General features: G+C 35.2%; 2 protein-coding genes across 2 annotated transcripts; one reads left to right on the forward strand and one right to left on the reverse strand.

Moving 5' to 3' along the window:
- Nucleotides 1-8,629: 8,629 nt before the first annotated feature.
- LOC120151604 (40S ribosomal protein S16-like) lies at nucleotides 8,630-9,312 on the forward strand. The gene has a single exon (XM_039163999.1). The coding sequence runs from the start codon at nucleotides 8,684-8,686 to the stop codon at nucleotides 9,119-9,121; it is 438 nt and encodes a 145-aa protein (XP_039019930.1). The 5' UTR covers nucleotides 8,630-8,683; the 3' UTR covers nucleotides 9,122-9,312.
- Nucleotides 9,313-19,424: 10,112 nt separating this feature from the next.
- On the reverse strand, nucleotides 19,425-20,962 carry LOC120151584 (U-box domain-containing protein 26-like). Its single transcript, XM_039163986.1, has one exon. It carries the CDS (start codon nucleotides 20,881-20,883, stop codon nucleotides 19,639-19,641), a length of 1,245 nt encoding a protein of 414 aa, XP_039019917.1. The 5' UTR covers nucleotides 20,884-20,962; the 3' UTR covers nucleotides 19,425-19,638.
- Between the last annotated feature and the right edge of the window lie 6,305 nt (nucleotides 20,963-27,267).

Below are 27,267 nucleotides of genomic sequence, written 5' to 3' on the forward strand. Positions count from 1 at the left end.
GTCTAAATTCTCTCCCAGTCTCGTTCGTGTTTCATGTGTCATTTGATTAAGACTCTGCACTTGCACGTTCTTGTCTCTATATCTTTGCACCCAATTATTGGTTACCTCTTGCCCTACTTCGAGCCTAGTATTGAAGTTCTTTCTTTGCAAATCCCATTTTTTCTTTTCAGTATCAAACTTTTCAATTTTTTGTCCCCTAACATCAAGTTCAGCAATCATATTATTCATTTCATCTTCAAATCCCTTGAACATAATATTCTTCTCGACCTCAAATCCCTCAAGCATACCATTCTTTATATCTTCTAATTCTTTGGCTCGATCCTTCTCTTTTTTAATTTCCTCCTTAACCACACGGATCTCACCTTTATGCTTTATAATTCGCTCTCTCTCTTGTCGACCTCAAATTCTTCCATTTTTTGCTTCCCTTTCTCTAGGCTCTTGAGTAAACGACCATTTTTTGCTTTTAAATCTTCGACTTTGCATTTCTCGGTGTTTAACTCTTTGGTCAATTGTGTTGTCGCTCTACTTGACCCTGATGTTGTCCTGGATTTTCGCAGCTCATAGTAATTCTTCCTTAGAGTTTTTAAATCAAAATCTATTTGTTCTTTGTTCTCTCTTAACATTGCAAACTATGCGGTATGAAAGTTAACGTCGACACCCCACATAACTTTATCTCATCGCATTTGCTCTAACTCTTTCGACCAACCCTCTTTCTCTACTTCAAACTCAGCTCTTAGGATTTCTATCTCTGATGGGACTATCCGAATTCGATCTTCCATAATGATATCCTCATTTTGGTTAGGTAGAGAAATATTTTCATTTTTTCTAATAGGTCTCCATTCCTCGTAATCAGGGGTTAACATTACTTTCGTTGTTTTGGCTCGAATACAGAAAGTCATTTTCCATGCTTTAACTGCATCAAGGATGTTTCTTTTATAATTTTTTCCATGGAATGCAAACTCAGATGAATTTAACCCAGCAGTAACCAGAATAAATTAACAACCTTCATATTGCCTCATAACTAGAAGTGGTGAATATCTAATTCTTCCCCATAAACCGAGCAACATCACCCAGTTGTAGTTACCACATTTGTAAAAGAACTCTCTTTGTATTTTCCAAGGGGCACGCCAAGCGATGTCATTGTCTTGCAGATTTCTAAGGGCATTCATCCACGTGTCTTTAATGACTTCTTTTGGCCATTCTTACTATAGAAATTCTTTCAAAGGTGAGTATCTAGTACTAAAATGACGGTATGGGACCTTTTCTATTCTCCAAAAATGGCTACGGATCCAGACATATAACAATTGTATGCATCCTGAAAATCGTCCACCTCCAAGTCTTCTACAAGCACTCAATGATCGAAGTCTCTGCTAGAATTGCAGAAGCATGATTGACCATTTTTTGTAATTGTTCGAATAAATCCACTACCGTAGCTTCAATATATCCCAAGGCTTTCGGGAAGATGACTAGGCCATGTATACCTAGAGCAAAGAGGCCAAATCATACTTTATCATTGGGATGGCTTTGAATGATTTCTTTAATATTGGTCTAAGAAATGCCTTTACCTTTACCTTTTTGTTTTGTACGAGCAACCACTCATTCCTCACGTACTCCTGCAATTTTTGACAATTTAATTCTGAAAGGTTGAGTTTTAATTAACTTCGAGTAAATTCGATTCTCTTAAGCCCCCTATATATGTAACAAGGTTGTATATTCTTCAATGGTAGGGACCATGTCTTCTTTACTGAAAGCGAAGCAATTGTATCCTGGATTCCATAATTTAATCAAGGCGCAACTCATCATCTATTTCAACATAAAGCAAATACGGAATGTCCCCGTAATACTAGTAAAACTATAATTTCTTACTTGAATCCCATTTTTCCCAAATGCCTCGTAGGTCTTGAATATCATTTCTTTTTAGAGAAATTAGAGCATAACCAGCTAAATTTGGCATATAATCATCTTGCAAACTGTCTCCCTCCTGTCTTTGCAATTCTTCAGACCACTATCGTACCTCAGAGATTGGAACTACTTGATTCGAATACTTTTTATCCATTATTGAAAGCCTTCCAATGTGACTATTAACTCAGAGATCAATACCTTCAATCCTGTATGATGCCATGCAAATAGCAAAAATAAAAGAAAAATCATAAAAAATGAAATAAGTTAGTTCAAGTAATAAGGGATAAAAATTTATTTTATAATAATGTTTACCCAACATTTTTATTTATAGTAATCCTATTTAAACATGCTTTCTACATAGCATACTTTAAATAATACTATAATCCCTAATTTGCATAATTTCTAATTCAAATGTATTTATTTAGAAAAATAAATAAATTAATTAAAAGATGAAAGTTAGAGTTCATATCTCCTTTGTGTATACTTATTTGGGTATCTGTGGATAGAGTTTCAGCTGTCTTAGATCGGATGAATTTCTACGGTTTATTATATGCAGGGTTTCGGTTCTATAAGTAAATGTACTTGAATTGTCCTTGTTGGTGCCCCTTGGGCTGCCAAACCCTCAATCCTCGCCCATTATAGGCTTAAAGCGAATAGAGTTCAATTCGAGAGGGCACATTTCCCTATGCCTGACACGGAGAATAAATTCTCACGAAGAGGTAGGGCATATAAACCCCGAAAGCTACTTTCTAGGTCTGACACGGAGAATAAATTCTCACGAATACGTCACTTTCATTCCCACTTAAAAGGGAAGAGAGCTCAAGTATAGAGCTTATGTTTATGCAATGCACATGTTGTGTGTGAGGAGAAATTCTCAAACCTTTAACAAACAACCACTTAAAAAAATGAATCCTAATATATGAAAATCAATAAAATAAAAACATTAGTATATAAGGATATAAAATAAAATAAAAATAAAAAATAAAGAATTGAAAGAACTCAAAAGAATCATAAATTAAATAAAATTGAATTCTTAATTTCGAACTGTAGAGGCAATATATAATCGATTTAAGACTTGACCATGGTCCCCAGTGGAGTCACTAAGCTGTCGTAACTGGTTTTCGCCCGGGCACGAATTTTCTTGGCATAAAAGTATGTGAATAAATGGTTTTTTAATGAAATGTTTTGGAGTCGCCATTTACCTTTTGGGTTAGGTAGGTCGAATACCTAAAAATCATGTTTTAAAAGAGTTTTTAAGAAAACATCATTTAAAAGATAAATCAGTCTGCGTATAACCAGAAATTCATTCTTTTTAGTAATATAAAGGGATTCGTTGTCGGTTACGTTTGGAGAAGGATTAACACCCCCACAAAGCCTAAAATTGGTACCCATTAATTATAAATTGTCTTTAGTAATAGAAGTTTAAGAATTCGAATATTAATTTAATTTATGATCATATTATTCCAAATTTAATCATAAAAAATTCTAAGGAAAAATAAAAAATATTATAATATTTCCAATTGAAGAGAATATAATCCCTAAATTACTTTAGGAAGAATATTTCTCTTTCCAACTGAAATAATAAGAATGTAATAATTCTTCCCAAGAAATTATATTAAATAATTTGATATAACCAAAAATAAAGTAGGTATAATCTTTAGGCTTTTATAAGCATGTTATTTATTTATTTAAAATATCATAATAGGACGTCTAGGTACTTTAAGACATCCATTTCTTAATACTTAAAAATAAATAAATATTATTCTTTATCTCAAATTAGGAAATAGGTCAGGTTATACCTATAAATTTTTCATATAAATATTAATATGACTAAAATGAAATAAAAATAATATAAAAAATAATAATTAAAATATTTAAATATTGAAATATAAAAGGTAAAAAACAAAACAAAATTGCAATTAAACAGTGACTAAATAAATAAAATTATAGGATTAAATTGGAAAATATCTAAATTAATAGCCCTAATTTGAAATATTATGAAATATAGGTACTATTAGTGTAATTTAACCTTAATCAATTATTTGGGGTTAAAATATAAATTATTAAAATAAAAGGACTAAATATGTTATTTACCCCCAAAATATATGAACATACTAGCAGGGACTAAAAAGAAATAAAACAAAATTTGAACACTAAATTAGAAGGAACAAAAATTGGTTTTAGTGACCAAACTAAAAGATTATAGAACTAAGAGGGACTGCGGATATAGTTTACCTATTCCCGAATTTACACAGACACCCCTTACCAAAACAACATAGTTTTGGTGAGGATATAAATACCCTTTAACCGGCCCTAAAGGGCCAAACTCTCTCATTTTCCATCTCTTCTCTCTAGGATTCATCGAAAGGAATCCGGCCACCGTGCTCCGGCGCCAATCGCGTCGCGGGCCACCATCCTTGGTGGCCAGAATTTAAAAAATTTCCCCAAATTAAAGCCCAAAATTTCCTAAATCCGAATCCAAGTCCTTTTTATCCTAAAAGCATACCAATAGCGTTTCCGATGACGGTTGGACTTCGACGAAGGTAAGTTTACTTTTTGGTTATTCCCTGTTTGTTTGTTGTGTTCCTCTATTTTTCGTTGTTGTTGGTGTCTTCGTCGTTTTCTTGCAGGGGATGGATGGTCTTTTTATATGCCCCTTCGTACGCCTTTTGGACTAGTTACAATGATGCCCTTCGGTGAGTCACCGAAACTATGGTGGTGACTCACCATAGGGTTGTGACGTGTGCGTCCGACCTCGTATCTTATGGAGACTTCAGTTGAGGCGTCATCATCGTGGAAGTGGTTTGAGTAGAGCAATTGGGGGGGCCGTAATAGACCCTAGGGTTACAATACCCTAGGGTTTCTTCTAGAAGAAATCTGGACCGTTTGATCTCTCCATATCCAACGGCTGATGGTGTTGGCGGCTAGAAGCTGAGATTATGAAACCCTAGATGCATTAGGGTTTGGATCGAGTCTGGACCGGGTTGGGCTTCCCGGATCTGGGTCTACTTCAACTGGGCTTGGGGTTGATTCCTGTTGGGCCTCCGGGATTGATGTAATTGGGTTGGGTTTTTATTTATTTCGAGCCTGTAAAAATAATATATTTTATTAATGATAATAATATAATAAAAAAAGGGTTTGGATAAAATATTACATAAAATATTAGTGATTCACCCATAACATAAAATATTACATTTGTCCTAAGCATAATTATGTTTCAGAAATTTTAAAATTTTATGTAATTTAAATGTATTTTATTAATAATTTAATTTTATATTCTTAAAATTTTATTTATATTTTTAATATAATTTCTTAAAAATTTATAATTATAAGCATAAACGCATACTTAAAAATTTATTAAGTTACTTATAATATAATCATACACATACCATAATAAATGGTGGGTCACGTATAGGGATGGCAACGGATCTTAGATCCGACCCGAATCTGTAGATCCAAATATGTTTTATAAGGTTTGGATCCTGAAATTTTGGATACGACGGATTCAGATTGGATCTGAATCCTCTCATTAAAGTACGGGTTCGGGTCTAGATCTGACACTAACATACCGAATCTGGACCCGTTTACTCGTTTATAGAAAAACTCGCATTTATTTTAAAATATATATAAATGACATAATATGTTTTAAAATATATATGAATATTTTATAGAGGAAGAAACTTGAGTTCTTATAGGATTGTTTTTTATACTTATTAATAGATATATTATTTCCCTTCATTCGCTTTAATTTTATATTTCACATTATACTGTAATGTAATCTTTATTTATTTATGACAAATACACTTTTGAATGAACACATATTTATTCCACTATTAATGAAGATTGTGATGATAAATGAGAGAATATTATTAACATAGTATATAAGAAAGCTATTATATTACATAACTTTAATATTAATATTTAAATTTCATAAATATTATTTTTATTAAACAAATTTTTCTCTTCGATTGGTTGTTGTTTATTTTAGGACGTTGATGATTTAAGTAGTGATGAAGACTAGCACTCTAAGGAGATAGAAATACAGTACTCAGCTTGCGACAATATAAAGTTTCATGATCTATATTTTTAATGTTTGTGTTATTCAAAAGACATTTGTGTAATTGTATTAAATTTTTTTAAACTTTCGTTTATCGTTTTTTATTCTATTACTAGTTGTATTGAAATTAAGCTTTCCTCTATTAGAGATATAATGTGAACTTAATTAATGACAATTTTATTACGTTAAAAAGTAGGTCGAATGGTCATTTTTTAATATACTTGTTTTAGACTTAAATCCATGAGATCCATTATATCTAGATCTAAATCCAAATTTTCTAGACTCATAGATCCGGGACGGGTCTAGATTCAAGATATAAAAATGAGCTGGATCTGAATCTAACTGAATCTGATCCATATCCGACCCATTACCATCCTTAGTACCGTATAGGGCATAGATTGAGGAGATGAGAAATTACTCGACGTGGGGACACTTTTAAAGTAGTACAGAAACAACCACTAGAATGGTTTTAAGTCGTTTTATTACGAGATAATCAATTGTAGGGTAAATTACATATTTAGTACCCAATTATTATTTTTATTTCGTTTTGGTTATCTAACTATTTTATTTTCAAAATCATACCTAAAATTTAGTTTTGGTTTCATTCTGGTCACCCAACTTTAAAAAAATTAATGGTAATGTTGATGTGTCATTATAAGATTCATGTTATCATTGAAAAAATTAAAAAAATACAACATCAATAGTTCTTTTAATTTTTTTAATGGCTAGTGACCAAAATGAAAACAAAATGTAACGTTGGTATGATTTAAAAAAATAATAGGGTGACCAAAAACAGAATAAAAGTGATAGTTAAGATACTAAATGTGTAGTTTATCTTAATTTTTAGCTGCATAATTTTTGGGTTACATCATTTGTTGTTAAACTCTAGATTGTATCATATTTTGGTCACTGAGTTATTCAATATTTTAATTAAATTATTAGAATTTTTGAATTACTTTTTATTATTGTGGTGTTAAATCAGTAATAGTCAAATGATGTGATATTTTTATAGTAATATGAAAGTTTAAAATGTTTTTTTTTGTTTTTTTCCTGACATATTTTTTTCTTATATTTTTTTACCTTATGATTAAAATTTATGAATTTTTTATTTTATTTTTAACCACCATAAAAAAATTCTATTTATTTAATGCCTTTTGCACTTATTGTAGATACTACTAAATTCATTTCATCCTCTTGCACCACTTTATCATTTTAGTTTTTTTTAAATGTTTGTATAACTCATTAAACTAAATATAAAAAGTTTATCATTTTGGGATAAATATATCAAATTTAAGGGATTTGGGGTGTTTTTTTTAAATTCAAACAAAAAATATTCTTTTTTTTAAGAAGAAACAACATACTTCGAAATCAGTTTTAACAGATGATCATTAGAGAATATTAGAGCATTAGAATGTTGAAGTTTTAGATGATTTTTGATTGATTCAGAGTGTGTTTCGTTGAAACCCAAACTAAAGAGAGGAGAAATGAAAGCAATGTGAATATTCTAGTATTAATCTTGTCGCAAACGATAATTAATGATGATTGATTGACATATGAATTTAATATTTTATGTAAAAAAAGATTTGTTTAACAATGGAACATCTAAAATAACATTTCTAAAATGTAGTGGCTTAATTGAAATTTTTATAGTTTAGTGACTAAAAAAGGCAACACCTAAAATTAAGGTGTTTATCGATATTTGATCATATAAGCCAGACTATACTGAAATAAGAAAGCTGTTTATCTGTAGGTGGAGAATTGTGAGTAATAGACATCAACCATTCAGTCCTTATCTCTACTCTTCTTCTTATCCCTTCCGAGAGAGGACATCTAAATAACGGAATGGAAAACGAAAGGTAAAGGGAAATCCAAAGCAGTCCATCCACAAGTGTCTAGAGGATTATATTTGGTACGTTCCTAAATGGGTAAATTCGGGTACCTGGATTTTCGGGTATCTAAAGTGCCGGATATTCGGGTAATTGATTTTCCGGTTTGTTTCCTGATCCAGATGTTATTGGTATCCGATAATCGGGTATTCGGATTTTATGGGTACCCGTATTTCGGGTATCTGTATACTCAATTTTTTTTCAAATTATTAATAAAAAAAATACTCACAAATTTAAATGTTAAAAAACTTCGAATTACATAGTCCAACATTCAAACATAAAAATTCAAAATTCAAAATACAAAATTTAATAATCCGGGTCTGAAGGAGAGGAAGGAGCGGTGGAGGTCTGGAGGAGCCACATCGCACAGCACAGTCGCACACAAACATTTTTTAGCCTTTTTAGTTTTAGGGATTTCATTCGGGTGAGTGAATCCCTGACTATGTGTTTAGTTGTTTACTCTAATTTTATATATAAAAAATTCATTAACCCGGGTATCCACAAAAATTTAATTTTGCACCCGGACCTGTCCCGGGAAATGTCGGGTCGGATAATTTTTTTTTATAAAATTACTCAATTTTTTAAAGTTTAACTCGGCGGATCGACGGGTCAGGTCAACCGAGTTAGGTTAACCGAGTCGGGTCAACCGAGTCGGATCAACCGGGTCGGGTATTTTTGCACACCCCTACTATTAAAGCCCAGAAGGGCCTTGAACTTTTAAAACGCACCGTTCTAACATTTTTTTTGAAAACCCTAACGCAATCTCTGATATAACCTCTTACCGCAGCAAATTTTGCTTCCTATTTGTTTTTCTGTGAAAACCTCAAACGGAACAACGATGGCGGAGAAAGCAATAGAATCGGTCCAATGCTTCGGCCGCAAGAAGACGGCGGTGGCCGTAACGTACTGCAAGAGGGGCCGTGGTCTGATCAAGATCAATGGCTGTCCCATCGAGCTCGTCGAGCCGGAGATCCTTCGCTTCAAGGCCGTCGAGCCAATCCTTCTCCTAGGCCGTCACCGTTTTGCTGGCGTCGACATGAGGATCCGAGTCAAGGGTGGAGGTCACACTTCTCAGATCTACGCTATCCGCCAGAGCATCGCTAAAGCACTCGTGGCTTTTTACCAGAAGTACGTCGATGAGCAGAGCAAGAGGGAGATTAAGGATATTTTGGTCAGGTACGATAGGACTTTGCTGGTGGCTGATCCCAGGAGGTGCGAGCCGAAGAAGTTCGGTGGAAGAGGTGCTAGGGCAAGGTTCCAGAAGAGTTACCGTTGAAGAGGTTTTATGGTTTGTTTGTTGTTCTTAATGGATTAATATGACCATGTTTGTCTCGAGCTAAGTTTTATTATATGGATTTAAATTAGCTTGTGACTTGATTTTTCAAATTTTTGGAAGTATGTTTTGCTTACTTAAATCTATAGTTAAACGTTTCAGGCTGTTGCTTTTTAATAATTAATCGTGCTGTTTCTCGTTTATTGTCTGGTTTTTTAATCATAATTGGGGATTGCTTGAAGCGGTTACAGTTTGATAATTCTCTCTTACTTTACTACAATGCCCATAGCTTTGAGATGTGTTGTAAACACTATGTTGTTTTCTATATATGCATTTTGGTATGTTAAACATTTGTCATTGTTTCTTGGTCTTGCTAAACATATTGAGGACATGAAATCAAATCTTGTATATAGCTTCTATATGCACTCTTTTGTGGTGACGGTGATGATAAAATGTCCGGAAACATGGCTGCAATGTGAATACTTTTGTTTGATTATAGTAATATAACCGATGGGTTCCACCTGATCTGATATGTCCCATTTTTTTAAAAAAAAAACTTCGGGACTAGGTTGGTTTAGTCTTTATTTTATACAGAATCGGGTTGGGCTGAATTTTTACTCTTAAAATTCAAGTCGGAGTCGGATGAAAAATATATATTTCTTTCATGTCAAGTCGGATGGAAGATATATAAGAGTTCGGATGGAGGATGTATATTTTCGGATCGGGTTGACCAAAAACCCGACCCTAACTATAGAGTAGATCTTGGGGAGAAATCCTTGTGAAAATGGCTACATGGCTTTTCATGGATATTTTTCTTTTGTTTGAAGATGGTTATGGTCTTAAATTCTTTAAAAACGATGCATTTATATAAACCTCAAGCTTGAGTTTGAGCAAGTTGCATTTTAGAGGCTGAACGTGTTCCATAGATTTTAATGCATCTTTTGTTTGTGTGTACTGTTTCGACTTGACAACGAATTTATAGAAGAATTTCTCGTACGATTTACATCCTTTTGTCTGTGTATTTTAATCTGCCATAGAATTTATCTTATGATTAAAACGAAGAGGGTATAAAATTATTCATGGTGGACATCACGCCATACCATAAATGTTATTGTTTTTTGTTGTATATGCTGTATTGACCCCAATTGCTGTCATTATCATTCCAAGCAATAATGCATCTTGAAAGCACTTAGCCAGAAACTCTGGGTCAGGTATGATATCTTTAGCAACTAGGAGCTGCATTTCAACACTACCAACATAGCTCAACACGTGAATTGAGAGTGCCTGCTTTAGAGTACTAAATCTTTTAATTACAATACATGTTAAGGTTGCTTTGATTCCTGGTGTAACATATAAGTGTGTATGGTCTAATATTTTTAGTAGTATATTTTAAAATGAAATATTTTAGAGAATGCATGAGAAATTGAGATGTGAAGGAGAACAAAATAAGGATTATTTATAGGTGTATTTGAGGATTTCATTATCCTTAAAATTTAGAAGTGAAGAATATCGTTTATGGGGATTCGGAAAAGAAGGTGATGGAATTTGAGAAGTCCAATAATAATGGGATTGAATTTATATAAATAAAAAAAATTGATTTGGAATATGGAATTGAATTAGAAAAAATAGCTATTGAATTAAATGAAGTGAGAAAAAGTTGGAACTATAGAAAACAAAATGTCTTGATTTTCTCTTATCACAACTGTCTTGTCGACTAATGAAAATATTTTTATTCAATAATATTTGGACCATTTAATTGTAGAATATGGAGACGGACTCTTAAGCATGATTTCCATTCTTTTTTCCTGTATCCTGAGAAATTTAAGGTTATTATAATTGTACAAGACAATATTTATTCAAATGTAACTCTCAATAATTTGACATTAAATGTTCATACTCTTAATATGTATGGTGCTGGAACTCAATATCTCAAGAAATAAAAATAATTTTTTTACCATCAATAATTTCTTTATTACCAAGGTAGTTTGGTTCGTGCATGATTTTCAATTAAAATCTGCTTATGGGTACTGCTTGGGAACCCACCTTCTCATTTGAGATCATTTGGCGCATTGAAAATTCCTCAGCGTCTGCGCGTCTTCTTAAGGATCAGCTTCCAGACAAAAGTTGATGACTAACTTAGAACGGTATAAACGCTCCCTTTTGGACAAACTGTGATTGCATATCCGGTGCAGCCGCCCCTGAATCGGTCCTACACGTTCTTTGTGACTACGCCCATACAAGGTATCTTTGGGAGTTTGATAGTTCCTGCTGCCTTGTGTGACTGCTGCTTCTCCTCAAACCTTCATTCAAATGGATTCCAAGGGAGGGCAAGCACCCTGTTGATGCTCTCAGGAAGCTTGTCAGTCGCTCTTCAAGCTTTTCTTTGAACACACATGACTCTTCCCCTGCTATCATTCACGATGTATTAGATAGGGATAAATTTCGTCTCCTTACTGTTAAATGATACCCTGTCTAGGTTCCATTGATCTTTCTTTCAATTCAAATATATTTATATATAGAATCAGACATGTGGCCTATCTACCCAAATTCATCTACGTGACTTGGCTCGCCCTGTGAACCAGAGACCAAGTTACACAGTGGTTAGGATAGATTGTTATTCCTCTCAATTTTTTTAATAGAAAAGAGTCAAGACTTAAGCTATTACAGGAGAGTAAGATGGACCATGTAAATCCCTGTACTAGACCTCCTGAAACGAGGCTGGTAAAACTTCAACGATTGAAAGAGGGAGAGATTGTCGACGTTATCTTGGTGAGGAGATCAGCTGTCATTTTTGCTTCTCGAGGAATACAAAAAAAAAAAAAATTCAACAAACCAAGCTTGTGAACAGAGGCTAGCAATCGCACGTACCGCGGCGAAATGGTTGATTAGCGACGGAGGAGAAAGTAAGCAGTGAGCATCACTACTATCCGTTTGGACAATTAACTTCTCAAAACCGTACGTCCAAGCGAGCTTGATACCTTCGTAAATTCCCGTAAGCTCTGCATCAAGTGTCGTTGCGAGGCCTACAGTCTTTGTGAAAGCACCAAGACACAACCCTATGTGATTGCAGGAAATGCCACCGACTGAACCGTGGTTGGTAGTGCGAGAGACGACACCATCTGTATTAAGAGCAATCCAACCATGTTCAAGCCACGTTCACTTTTGCTGTATGAGTGGGGATGCACCAGATTGTCCACTTATTGCACAACCCAGGTAGAGCTTGCCATAGGCAACACTGTTGAAAAATGAAATCTGCAGTAGTGGTTTGGTTTTGAAACACAACCAAATTTCTTGCTTTCCAAAGTGTCCAAACTAGGGATGAAAAAAGCACATTCCAAGGACCTTGGGGCTCAGTACAATAAAATTGAGAATTTAAATTCTTCAGAAACCAATCAGTATGTGAAAGAGAAAAAAGAGGGGAAAGGATAATGCACAAGAAGCTTATTCCGGATGCTACGAGCGTTAGGGTTGTCTCTTAAGATCTGAAGCATTGTTTCACTCACTCTAGGGCACGAACTGTAGGAAGGATCATAATTGAACCCTCTCACGCATCGGTTGTGGTTTGAGAGTACCTTGTCACGCATGGCCAGCCAAAGAAAACGACAAACTCTCTCAGGACTTAAGCTTCCATACAGAAGACCAACATGGCAATTTAGCATCCCAATTTGAACAGCTAAAAGCATTATAGATGGATTTGACCGTGAAAACACGCTTGGCAGTGTTCGACCAATAGCAGATATCAGTCCCCATGTTAGTGGTAAAGTCAAGGGCACGACGGATATGAGGGATAACATCCGGAGTTACTAAGAAGTCCAGCAAAGGCCGGTTTACATGCCATCAGGATGGAGAACGCCTGCAACTTGAAGAGAGAGACATCCATGGGGCGATCAGGAACTGCATAACTTATGAGCGGTCCAATTTCAAGGATCCATATATCACACCAAAAATTAATAGAGGTTCCATTACCGACAGACCAGACCAAGTTTGCATGGAACGATGGCCAAATATTGGAGAGTTGACACCAAAAGGATGAGCAGGCTGAATGTGTGATCGAGACTGGGAAAACATCAATAATCTTATATTTTCACGTAAAAGGTAAATCCAGTAAAATTGTGGGGATTGGATTAAAGCGTTGCAAACCTTAAAAAGAAAAGCGACGTTTTGAAACTCCATTTGTCGAAAGCCTAGACCACTCGTCGAAAGCGATTGGCAAAGAGATTCCCACCGTACCAACGGTATGGAAGAAGTGTTGGTTGTAGAACCTCAAACGAAGCACATAAGAACCCGTTCAATGTCATCACATAGGGACTTCGATAATTTGCTGACTTGTATTATATAAGTTGGTATACTTTGAAGAACGGTTTTAGCAAGAGTGATTTTTCTAATGAAGGTAAGAGTGCGAGTCGACCAACCGTCGAGTTTGCGTTGAATTTTATCAAGGATAAAACGGTATAAATCTTTGGTGGCTCCAAAAATGGTGAATCGGTACCCCAGATACTTGCCTAATTCAGGGATCTCCTGAAAACCCAGTCTATTACAGATTGCAACACGAAGATCACCCGATGTAGTTGGAGAAAAATAAATTGTAGTCTTTTGTTATTCACCAAATGTCCCGAGTATTGGCCAAAAACATCGATATTCGGATCAATCACCGCTTGAAAGGTCAGCCTTTGCATAGAGAATAAGGTCGTCTGTAAAAAATAAATGGGAAATCGGAGTGCCATGACGTGATAAACGAAAAGTTGACAGTCACCAGAATCCACACTATGTCGGATGTTGTGACTCACTTTTTTCATGGTCAGGTTGAAAAGGTACGGAGATAAAGGATTACCCTAAAAGATTCCTCTCTCAGGCGAGAACTTAGTACTGAGACTACCATTCCATTGGACCTGCATTTTAGGCGGCGTAACACAAAGCATAATTAAATTAATCAAAGCACGAGGGAGACCTGCGCCAGAGAGTGTGTCGTCAATGAAGTTCCAGCGAACTCTAACAAAATACTCTGAAGATCAACTTTTATGACCATCAATCTAGTCTTGTCTTTCTTTGATTGCATAAGTGAATCTCCTCCTAATTTACAATAATATTTTCCATGATGCTTCTCCCTTTTATAAGGCTTGTTTGGTGAGGCCCTATCAGGAGAGGAATGACCTTTTGGATTCGACAAACTATAAGCTTAGCGATGAGCTTATGAAGTACCGAACATAAACTGATGGGGGAAAAATCAGAGAACGTCTCAGGATAAGCAACTTTCGAATTAGGCGAGGATGGTGCGGTGAAACCCCGAATCAATGCTATGATGAGAAAAAGTTGAGTGAATCATGGCGCAGACTGAAGACTTGATAGTATCCCAATTCTTTTGGAAGAATTGAGCGTGGAGATCGTCAATACCAGGAGCCTTAAGAGGACCCAAAGCAAATAAGGCGTATTTGATTTCATCTTCTGAGGGGATAGTAGATAAAGAAGAAGCATCCAAGTCAGTTAGATTGGGAAATTTACCCGATATTGGAAAGTTTCTCGAAGAGTGAACATCATCAGCATATAGAAGTGGCTTCCACATTCATAACAACATCATCATCACACCACTCATCATTCCATAAATTTAGCCTATGAATCGTATTTTATCGTCGACGTGTAATGGTATGTGAGTGGAAGAACTTTGTATTACAATCACCAAAAGTTATCCAATCAGCTCTAGATTTCTAAATCAGAGTTGTTCTTCCTGGTTAAGAATAGACTCCAAGTCAGAAAGCACCTTAGATTCAAGCTCTAAAAGATGTCGAGTGCGATGCTGATCAAGACACATTTGAACACCCCGGAGACAAGCCATAAGAATTTTTTTTATTGAGCCCAATGGACTCAAACACTTTAGTATTCTAGAGAGAAACGATTGTCGAGAATTTGGAGGTAGCCTCATAGAGTGGAATAGATGTGGCCTAATTATCATTTCCAAACTGCTTGAAATCACGATGAAGTGACCAACTAGAAAAGTACTTGAATAAATAAGGTCTTCTCCGTCGAGCAGAGCCATATAGAGAGATAAGAATAGACCGATGATCCAATTTCATGCACATAAGATGATTAAGTGAGGACATGGAAAAATCCTCAAGCCACAACGAATTGCCAAGGTTTCGATCAAGTCAAACAGAACATTGACCCAGGGTCAGAGATAGTAGGAAGAAACACAACCAAGTCGATCATCAGGATGAAGAGTGGCATTGAAATCACCGAGTAGAACCTAGGGTTTAGAGATAGCAGGTGAGAGGGAAGGAATATAGCACTAGAGAGCTTTTCACAAAGAACTGCTCGGACTAGCATAAACAAAGGTGGCCAGAAAAGGAGCTTTTGTATGATGTCTCAGATCCTGAATCTGACAATGAATAAATTGAAAGTGACAGAACATAACATCATTTTGAATATGATCATACCAACAGACCCAAATACCTCTCGAAAATCCCGCAGCTTCAACCCTGTGAGAGTTTGGGAAACCAAGGGCATGAATAATATTATCCGCTCTAGAACGGCGAATCCTAGTCTCAACAAAAACACAACATCAGGATGGTGATCATGTAGGTATTGACGAGTAACTCGAATAAAATTCCTACTACGAAAACCTTGTGTATTCCAAACAAAAGTCTTTAAATCCATAAAAAACTATATAGGGAAAAGAAAGCTGAGAGACGACAAATCATTCAATCATGGTCGTAGGACCATCCATAGCGCGGCTAGAAGCAACTAGGTTCACATTTGGAACCAACGCCCCAGTAACCATATAGTAGGAAGTGGCGGGGCATCATCAACTGCCATTTCGATGGAAACATGCTTCGAGAGATCAAGGAGAGTTCGGCGTTGTTGGTTTCTAGAGTCCATACTAGAGTTAGCTTGATGCTGACCAGAATTTGCAACGATTGGTATGTTCATATTGCAGTTCCCCAATATTACAACAAGAGGCTTTCGAGCAAAAGCAAGATTCTTTCCTTCGGATTTAGGAATTGTATGAGCGAGTTTGATTCTCTTTTCCAGAGCCTAGTTTGGCCTTTGGCTAGGGACAGACTGTATTTGATCGAGCAATTGGGGTCTGTATCATGGTTTTAACAGCGGCATGCACTACGATATCAGTATTTAAATCCGACAGGGGTTCAAAGCTTGTAGCCTGGTTAGGGACAGCAACAGTTGACTGTTGTGGGTTTATTTCTTTGCAATTTGAGCACCACTTTTTCTTTTCAACTAGAATCCATGGTCCAAATGTATCCGAGGGAATAAAGTTGTTGTCTTTAGGGTGTTGGTGATCACCACTGCTAGACACAATGTCAGTTTGAGGAGCATTTTGAGGGCAAGAGCTACTAGTATGTTCGTAAATCCCACATTTAAAACAAACCACAAGAAGAGATTCATACTCGATAAGTTGAGTGTGAACATTGATGAAAATCTTTGAGATTAGAGGCTTCATCAGATTAATTGTCACTGCCGTACATGCAAAGCGGCCACGTCGTCCGTTGTCAGTTTGATAATCGATTTTAAGAACAGAACCAAGTCTTGATCCAATTGCTTCAATTAAACTGCATTTGTACCAAGTGATTGGAAGTCTCGAGAGACGTATCAAAGCCATCAGCCTATTCGGATGGGATTGAGTGGGATTAAAGTCAAGTAACCAGTGTTTCACTGTAAGATAATGTCCGAAAATGGTCCAGGGTCCATCGGAGAGGACTTTGAGATAGTCAATGCGCGCCAAGAATTTAACCAAAAAATGATCGTTCTCAATATCAATTAGTTTCAGAGGATACGTAGGTTTCCAAATTCTAAGCATGTGGGCGTGTAAAACGTTATAGCTATTTCGTCGACCAAGGATCTTTACCACTAAGGTCTGTTCCATACTTTTGAGCGCTATAGCTTGGATACGATCCGAAACATTTATGAACGAAAAACCATCGGATTCCCTTACGCTAACATCTTCCTCAATGAGATCAAGATCATCATCATCTAACGAAAGCAGATCTTCAACTGGGAGCGCTTCGCTCAATCCCAAGACAGAATCTTTGCAAGAGAACGGTGGAGCAGGGGCGTGGGAGCAAAGTTGTTGCGCTGGAGGATTGGTGGGGTCAGGTGGGGCCTCATCTCGGTGACGCTGATTCTTTGGAATAGAAAGGTCATCAGAGGCGGATAGGGCTTCACAGTTTCCCATCCTTATTCCTCTCAATTTTTTTAATATAATAATATTTTAGGTTCTTTTTCATCCTTAATTTGTTTGTTTCATTGCATAATTTTCTCAAATCCCAGTTTTTGTTATTTATTCAACTATTTGTCTCCACACACATATATTCGGAAATTTTAAGAAAAAATATGAGGTTATTTTTTCAAAAAGTACACATGTACAAACATAAACAGAATGGAACAAAACAAGATAGCAATAATATGCATGTAATGGGTTTTAATCTTACTACTAGAAAGAAATAATGATATTTTTCTTTTAATAGAGCTGATTATAGATTGATATGTGTTCATAAATTTTCATAATTATTGATAACTCGCACACATGTATTGTCAATAAGTGTGGTATTGTATGCCAAAACGCTCTTCACCTAGAGAAAAATACCATCTGCAAATGAATCATTTCAAGGTTCCCCAAATGATCCGGCTGCAATGGCAGGGACCCAAATGCATCAAAAGTAATAAAGGACATTACAAAGACGAACGAATTTCCCAATTGTTGTAGTGACCCAAAAGATAAGGTACAAAGTAGTTGGTTAGGGCATGTGAGCACTAATAGCCATCGCTCATATGAAGAAAAATATGGACCAATCCATGTGATTCCATGGTTTCTGTTTATACATCCCCACCAACATGTGACCCACCCATCATCTTTTAAGAAATTTAAACCACACCCATTTTTTCCCCATTTCAACATTGTAGGTGGGAGGGGATCCTACCCTTGTCCCAATGCCACTTTTCTTTAGTAGACCTCAAACCATGCAGGCGGGGTAGCACGAAAGAGTCTATGCTTTGTCTATTTTTAATTCGAGTCTTGTAGATAAAAGAAACTACAGTCTCAAGTCTATTTGATTGGATGATAAAAGATTCGATATTCCTTGAATAGGGTCTTATGTTTGAGAATTGTAATAAAAAGATCTAGTTACAAATTTATAATTATCGATTTGCAATCAAAGCTCAAATATTAATCTGTAAAAAAATATTAGTGTTGGGAGAATTTTTCTTGTGTTCAAGAATCAGCAGACTACTTCGAATTCAATCGAAATCAATATAAGTGTACGAATCCTGAGGGCTTGGACAAAAGAATTAGGTCCACTTTGAAAGATGAAACGTGGTGTTTTGGAGTCGGGGGACAAAGTTTTCTATTTTGTGGTGTCCCTTACACAAGCCAAAGTTACAATAACAATTCAAACCTTAAAACAAACCTATGAAGTTATATAAAGTTTTGTACTTTTAGGTTTTGGAGAGTTATTAATTTTAGGGATAAACCAACCTTTAATTTTCTTAATTTAATCCCCAATTTTTTATTTATATTAATTTTAAACTTAACTTTCTAATCATTTTCATGGCGTGGTCTCTCTAAGAAGGAACCATTTTTCATAACATCAGAAAGTCATGATACTAAAAGGACCGAAACAGAAAAAAAGTTAAGTTCGGAGATTAACGCTGACTAAAATTTGTTTAGGGATTGGATTATAAAAAATGTTAAAATTAGGGAGTGAAAATTGTATTATCCATTTATTTTATAAACAAATCAAGGTGAGGTGTTTCGAGGGGCAAACGTTCAACTCTAGTTTCCAGGAAAAGACTGCCTAACAGCTACGAAACATGTGACACTCACGTTCACCGTATCAAATCATCATTATTTCATAAACTATTCAATTACCAATTTACCATCCACATCAAAATTCAATACTTCCTATTCATATAATTATTATCGGATTTAGAATTTATTAAACTACCTCAAAAGAAATAAAAGTGTATTATTTCTTTAATAATCTCGAGTTAATGGATATATATTGTTGGTAGTCAATAGGTATTGTTCAATATTTGTCCTAAAATCCATATATTATTTATTTATTTATTAATAGTGTATATTTTAAAATTTATTACAGTTAAAAACATTATATTATTATATACTCATGCTTAAAAAATAATTTTAGATTTATTATTAAATATTGTAAATAATTAAAAAATAATTTAATAGACTATTAAAAGATATTATTAGATTAATGAAATCATTATCTATGAAACAACACAAAAATTGTTAATAATAAAGATAATGATTGAAATCGTATATACTGAAAGATTAGAAAGAAAAAGAAAGAATGATACGGGATATCTATTTTTCGAAAGATTTTGCAGTCTTAGGTACAAGAAAACTACAGCCTCGTCTATGTACCTGATTTAAGATCGAAATGTTAATTATTTTTGAAATTGAATAACTATTGATTTTTCTTTTCATTTGAGAAAAAAATAAGAAAATTAAGAATGTTTGCCCTAAAAGAAGGAATGCAGTGAGTAGTTATGCTTCAAAAGGGGCTGCAAGCGAAATCATCGGAATTCCCCGTAGAATCTTCAGGCCACGAATCCCGAAGCAATCTAAGCAGCATCTGAGCTTTTCTCTTCGCCCTCTCCGTACAATCGCTTTGGACCAACAACAGCAACTGGATCAGCACGCCCGCAGTCACCGCCTCCCCCTGACTCCGTTCCGATTCCGAACACAGCGCCGTCAACGCCCCTGCGGCGTACTCCGTTGCCCTATCGGATATCTTCAGTATCGTCTTTACCAACAACGGGACGGTTAGCGCGTGCGCCGCGAAGGCGGAGCAACCGGAGGGGATCCTGCATAGCAACTCGATCGTCGCCAGAGCTCGTTCGGCGTCGCACTTGTCCAAATCGGCTAACCGTTCGATCAGCGCCTCGGCGGCCCCGGCTTCCACGGCTTTTTGCCTGGTTTGTTTGACTAAACACAAGGCGAACAGAGCTCGAACGCCGATTCTCAAGGCGCGTGGATACGAGTTGAGATTCTTCAATATATCGACGACGCCGGCGAAGATTTCATCCACATTGCTGATCTCGGCTCGGAGATCCGATGAATTCGTTCCGGCGAGAACGGTTTCGATGAGCGAAGCCGAGTTGATTCGAACATCAATCGAGGAATGAAACAAGAGTTTCGATAAGTAAATCACTTTATTCAAATCCGAAGCGATCTCCGTGCACTCGGACTCGCTGAGTTGAAACATCACCAAAACCGCGAGTGCCTCCTGATTCAACTCCAAAGATTCGGAACTCGACTCCGAAAACACAATACTCATTAATATTTCACGTGCGTTACCATGAGAACAAATCACGGAACGATTCTTCTCCGAGTCAAGGGTGAGTCCCTTAAGTTGAACCATAGCAGAAATACGAGCCGAAACTGTATTCGAAACCAAGGAAGCCTGATTCAGCAAAGACCTAACCGTGGCCGGCTCGGCCGGTTGTTTCGGAGTAGGAATTCGCTCGATACCAAAAGCCCGGTTCGCAACACACCAATCTTGAATCAACCGGCGAAGTGTATGATTAGGGATGAGAGTGAAATCAGAGAGCGGTGCTCGAGTGACCGGACAAGTGGTGTTACCGGTAGCAGCCCATGATTCGATGCTGGTCCGGTCGTATGTTTGACCGGTGCTGACCGTTACCGGGTCACGCATGAGCTCGAGGGAGATAGGGCATCTGAAATAGTAAGGGACTTGAACACCGACCAAATCTAAAGGCTCTAAGCTTCCGGGCATCTCCAATGGAAAATGAGAAATGAAAATTAAAAAAAAATGAGTCTGGAAAATTCTCTGTGAATTATTCCTGGTTTTCGGGGATTCAAAGTTTTATATGAGAAAAGCTAGGAACAGACAGACAGGGGTCCACACGTGTGGCATTTATAGGTCCGCTCCCTGAGACCTAACTGGCTAACTAAGGTTTGGTTGGTCAAAGGAAATGTGCTCACTTTGTTTGGGTCCTACCTTTTATTAATTCTAAAATCTAACTTTAGTTTACATCCAACCTACACTAGTTGTGTTTGGGATCGAAATTAATGCAGATTTAATCACTTTTAAGATTAAGATTACTTTTTTATTTCGATCCGAAAGTATTTTCTAACAATTCTGTGTTTGATTGATATGTAAATTATTAGTGATTAAACATATGAATTGTAAAGATAATTCTTTTAAACGATTATAAAATATAATATATTTATAATTATTTAAATTTATTGATAATATATACATGTCTTTTTTAATACAATTATTTGAACTTAAATTTTTTACATAAAATAATATTTTTTTATCAGTAACAACATTCAATCTAATTATAAGGATAAATTTAAAAATTTCTTTAACGATGGGTTGAAATTAAACTATAACTTTCGGTGGGGGGCAAAGTGTATTTTTACCATTATATTAATTTTATTAAAAGACATTTCTGCAGGCTGTCATGGATTTGTATGTCCATAGAATTCAAAGGGACAAAATTAAAGGCCAACACCTATTACACTCTGGTGGGGTGTCAAATCTCACTATTTCGAGTGAATTATATTTTCTAAAAAATAATAAATAAAATTATATGTCAAATAAATACTAAATAAAAATTGAGCCAATGAACCTTTCGAGCCTCAGTGGCTTAAAAAGGTGGCAAAGACTAAAAAAGTTATTAAATTGAAGAATACACGGTTTTTTATTTAATTCATGAGACTAAGTTAATAATTTAATGTTAATGATAATTGTAAACACTAATTTTTCGTTTATTATTATTAAATTATTATTATAATTATTATTATTATTATTATTAATTATTATTATTATTATTATATATTATATTATTATTAAATAATTATTACAAGCCCAAATACAAACCATCCAGGCCCAATCAATCAGCCCAACAGAGTTGGCCAAACAGTAACCCTGAACCCTTCTAGGGTTTACATCCCATACACCCAGCCGCCGCTTCTATCAACCGTTGAAAGATCCAACGGTCCACAGGATACCAGCGTGAAGCCCTAGGGTTTCATAACCCTAGGTTATCATTCAGCCGCCGTTGCTTCCAGACGTTCCAGCTGCCAGTGCCACGCCACGAAATCGCCGCCTCGCCAGAAGCCTCTAGAAGCCAGCTGCCCCTCCACATGTCGAGCTCTATGGTGAGTCACCACATAGCTCGGTGACTCACCGAACTCCTTTCCTTTAACCGGTCCGATGAGCGTCTTGATGATGGCTATAAAGCCATCGACCACCTGCGAAAGAGAGGAGACAGCCACGAAAACAGAAGGGAAAACACAGACAGAAACAGAAAAGAAGGCGAGCAGTAGCCAAAAAAGAGAGATATAGAGAGCAACCACAACAACCAGTAGACAACAGAAACCAAAAGAAGAGAGAATAGAGAAACTTACCGAGGAAACCATAGTCATCGGAGCCTCCTTGCGTCATCAGAAAGCCGAAGGTAAAAAACTTAGATCTAGGTCGATCTAAGGGGATTTAGGGTAAAAGGAGGTTGGATTTGGCCTTTAGGAGTTGAGATCTTTAATTTGGTGTAGTTTGGTAATCTCCGGCCACCGGAGACGGCGGCCGGCGGCGGCGATCGTCGCCGGAAACGGAGATAGGTTTTCTTCTCCGGTGAAGGAAAATGAGAGCTTCTCTCTCTTTAGAGAGAGAAGCAAAACCAGACAAATGAAACAATAGCCCAAGGGAGGCCGGCCGTTTGGGTATTAATACCCTCATCAAAACGACGCCGTTTTGATGAGGGGTACCTGTGTAATTTACATGTATGGCTAAACCCTTTTCGTAGCCATCCTAGTTTTGTAATTATTCATTTTAGTCACTGAAACTAACTTCTGAATGTTCTAATTCAGTCTTCGAATTTTATTTTATTATTTTTTAATCCTTACCAGTATTAAATAATATATTTAGGATAAATATCATAATTAGTCACTAATAATTTTAATATTTCTATTTTAATCACCGATTAATTAATTAGGTTAAATTACTCTATTAACCATTATCTTTCATAATATTTTGAATTATTATCTTTATTTTTAATACTTTATATTTAGTTTTATAATTTTAATTTCTTTTATTTTGATCATTATTTAATTACAATATTATTTTGTTATTACTTTTATATTTTAATTATGGCTTTAATTATTATTTTATTATTATCTTAATCTTATAAATATATTTATATATATTTGTTTAAATTAAATATTATAAAAATTATAATTTATTTTTATTTAAATCATTTTTATGAAAAATTATTACATTTTTAATATTTATTTTATTTATTAATATCAAAGAAAAGAGCTGTCTTAAAGCACCTAGAAGTTCTTTTTTGATATTCATAAATAAATAAATATCCTATTTTTATAAATTATATATTAATTATTTTTAGAAAAAATGTTTTTTAGTTATTTATTTATTTATTAATATCAAAGAAAAGAGCTGTCTTAAAGCACCTAGAAGTTCTTTTTTTATATTCATAAATAAATAAATATCCTGTTTTTATAAATTATATATTAATTATTTTTAGAAAAAATTTTTTTAGTTATTTATTTATTTTTAATATCGAAGAAAGGAGCTGTCTTAAAGCACCTAGAAGCCATTTTCTGATATTTTTAAATAAATAAATATCTTATTTATACATATTAATATATTTTCTTAAAATTATTTGAAATAACATAATTATGAATTAAATATATTTGAATTCTTAAATTTTAATAATAGAGACAATGTATAATTAAAAAGTACCAATTTTGAGCGTTGTAGGGGTGCTAATCCTTCCCTAAACGTAACCGACCACGAATCCCTTTTTATTATTAAAAAGAAAGAATTTTTGGTTATAAACGCAGATCAGTTCATCTTTTAACTGATGTTTTCTTAAAAACTCTTTTAAAAGATAATTTTTAGGTATTCAACCTACTTGACCCAAAAGGCCGATGGCGACTCCCAAATTATTTTAAAAACCATTTATTCACATCACTTTTCCCACCAAGTAAAAAAATTCGTGCCCGGACGAAAACAGGTTACGACTGCTTGGCGACTCGCTGGGGACGTTCAAACTTTTAAAATCAATTATAAATTGTCTCTAATAAATTAAAAATTCATATATTTAATTTATAATTCTTTCTTTTCAAATTTTTTATATATACTTATTATTTTTATAGTATTTATATATATTATTATTTGCAAGTATTTTCATTATTTATTTTTCTGTTAGAGGTTTGAACATTTCTCCTCACACACAACACTTGCATTGCATTACATAAGCTCTATAATTGAGTTTGTCCTTTTAAGTGGGAGTGAAAGCGACGTCTTCATGAGAATTTATTCTCCGTGTCAGACCTAGCAAGTAACTTTCGGGGTTCATATGCTCTATGTCTTCGTGAGAATTTATTCTCCGTGTCAGTTATAGAGAAATGTATCCCCTCGAATTGAACTCGATCCGCTTAAAGTCTGTAATGGACTAGGATTGAGGGTTTTGACAGCCCAAGGGGGCATCAACAAGGACAATTCGAGTACCCTTAGAACTGAAAACCTGCATATAATAAACCCTAGAAACTCTCCCGATCTGAAACCATTTCAGTAGGTATACACAAAGGAGAAATAAGCTCTAGCTTTTAATTTATTTTATTTCCTTTTCCTGAATAAATGCATGCGAACTAGAAATCATGCGGTTAGGTTAAATTTTCCAAACAAAGCATGGAACTAGAAAGCATGAGGTTAGGATTTATTATATACCATGATAAATAAATTTTTTTCTTTCAATTAGTTGGTATTAACCATTTTATTTTTTCTTATTTTCCCATGTATGTTATTTTTGCTCTAATTTGTTTATATTGTTTTCTTTTGTTTGCATTGCATAATCATGACCAAAAGGTATTAACTGAAAAGACTATTCATCAAATTGGAAAGAAATCATAAATGGACAAAAAGTTTTATGATCGAACAAAATATGACGCAACCGTGGAATGGCATCCTGAGGGAACTCCGAGGATAGAAGAAAGCTATGCACCTAGAGATCATGTGTCCATTAAGGAACAAGAAGAGATACGAGAAATAAGAGAGCAAATGTCCAAGATGATGGATAGAATATCTGTTTTGGCCAAAAGAGAAGAGATTCCTGCACAGAAAGAGAGAAAGCTTAATGAACATAATCCTGCAATCTCAAATATGCAAGGGATTTCTGATCCCAATCAATTGGAGAAGTTACAGACAATCATCATCCGTATTCACAAGTCATCTGGAGATACCAAAGAAATAATGACAATTGTAAAAGCTCTCAAGAAAAGAAGAAATCATGTAACCTGAAATCATCGAAGTTTAGTAGGCTCTCGATATCTAAAACTCAGGTTCAATCCAAGACAAAAGGCGGTTCTCATGTTGATGCTATACCTATATCATATAAAGAGTTGTATGAAAAGTTACTTGAAGCACGGAAGTGGCTCCATATTACATAAAACCATTCCAACCTCCGTATCCAAATTGGTATGACATCAACGTTCATTGTGAATATCATGTCAGAGCTCAAGGACATACCATCGAGAATTGTCTTGCCTTTAAACGTAGAGTCCAAAGTCTTTTGGATCATGGAACCTTACAATTTATGGTAAATGATCGACCTAGTTTGATAACCAAAGGTCCTGCTAGATTAATACCAAAAGTCTTCAAAGGTAAGGGTATCAATAGAGGCGCCCAGAAAGAAGAAGATTTACTAAGGTTCGAGGCTCAAATACGTCATTTAAAGATGGAAAACAATAAATTGAGCACCAAAATGGAAACCATGCAAGAAGATTTCCAGAAGATCAATCAAGCTTTTCGAAATGATGGCATAGGAAACACCTCAGAAGATTGAATAACAGGGGTCACCAAACTGAAAAAAAAAGAGTTACAACATACATGAAGATCTTGTCCAAAAACTTTTTGAACACAAAGGTTATCTCACAAGGGAAAATGAGCAACTCCGAGAATTGACACAGGAGATGAAAGAACACCAGAATGTCATGGAAGAAGCTGCAGTCCAGACAAGCAATATGGCTCATAAGCTGATAAACTAACTTGCTTTTAGAGAAGAAAATAAGAAAGTTATTCCCTATATGTAAAGTTTTGTTGAAGTTAGGACTGAAAGTTGTCCCTATATATAAATTTTGTTTAATACACGGAGACTTTTGTGTTCAATGAAATCTGTTCTAAGATGATCACTCTTGAGTAACACCTTTTCATATATGCATTTTCATTTTTCATCTTTGCATTTTTCATTTTGCATTCATACTTTTATGTTTGCCTTTGAATTGCACATTTTGCATTCTTATTTTTCCATTTATGCATTTTTCACATTTTTATTTAAGTATGTTATGTACTTTAATTATAAAAACATATAAATAATTCCTGAAAGGTTTTGTAACAGTAAAACCAAGATCATTCATTCATATTACTTTACCATCATCATGAAAACAATGGAGCAATCTTATGAGGGACTACAATATCAGTGGCTAGAACAATTGACAGGGTTACCTCAGGATACAAGGAAAGAAGCATCAGATTCAGTACCAGATGGATCAGATCAAATTATTCAGGGAATGGAATCTGATAAAGAAGACATAACTGCTAAAGAGCAACCATGCTATCAGAATGAAGAGTCAAGAAGGATATACTCTGGGGCATCCTACTTGAACCCAAAGAATAGCCTCATTAATTATTCACAATATGAGGAGAGAGTCAAGAGGACAGAGAAAGCAATCAGAAACATGAAAGATGTTAGTGCCCACCACAAAGAATTAAAAGCAAGAGAGCTCAGCTTGGTTCCAGATTTGATTATTCCCCATGAATTTAAAATGCATGATTTTGAGAAATATGATGGCACCAGTTGTCCCTTAATCCATTTGAGAATGTTTTGCAGAAAAATGGAAGGATATTTGAGTTCTGATGATTTATTAATTCACTCTTTCCATGATAGTCTTGTTGGCCCAACAGTAGTCTGGTACAATCAGTTGACCCAAGAACAGATCAAGAGATGGGTAGATCTAGATGATGCATTTTTGGGACAATATCAGTATGTTAAAGGCTTAGCTCCAACATGAATGGATCTTCGAAGAGTAAAGAAGAAAACTAATGAAAGATTTCAAGAATATGCCTTAAGAT

This window comes from Hibiscus syriacus, unplaced genomic scaffold, assembly GCF_006381635.1.
Source record: "Hibiscus syriacus cultivar Baekdansim isolate YM2019G1 unplaced genomic scaffold, ASM638163v2 tig00111061_pilon, whole genome shotgun sequence".
In the NCBI taxonomy this organism is placed as follows: Eukaryota; Viridiplantae; Streptophyta; class Magnoliopsida; order Malvales; family Malvaceae; genus Hibiscus; species Hibiscus syriacus.

What these genes read in the sequence shown, in the direction of transcription:
- LOC120151604 (XM_039163999.1), top strand. Translation starts at nt 8,684, where the DNA reads ATGGCGGAGAAAGCAATAGAATCGGTCCAATGCTTCGGCCGCAAGAAG.
- LOC120151584 (XM_039163986.1), bottom strand. Translation starts at nt 20,883, where the DNA reads ATGCCCGGAAGCTTAGAGCCTTTAGATTTGGTCGGTGTTCAAGTCCCT.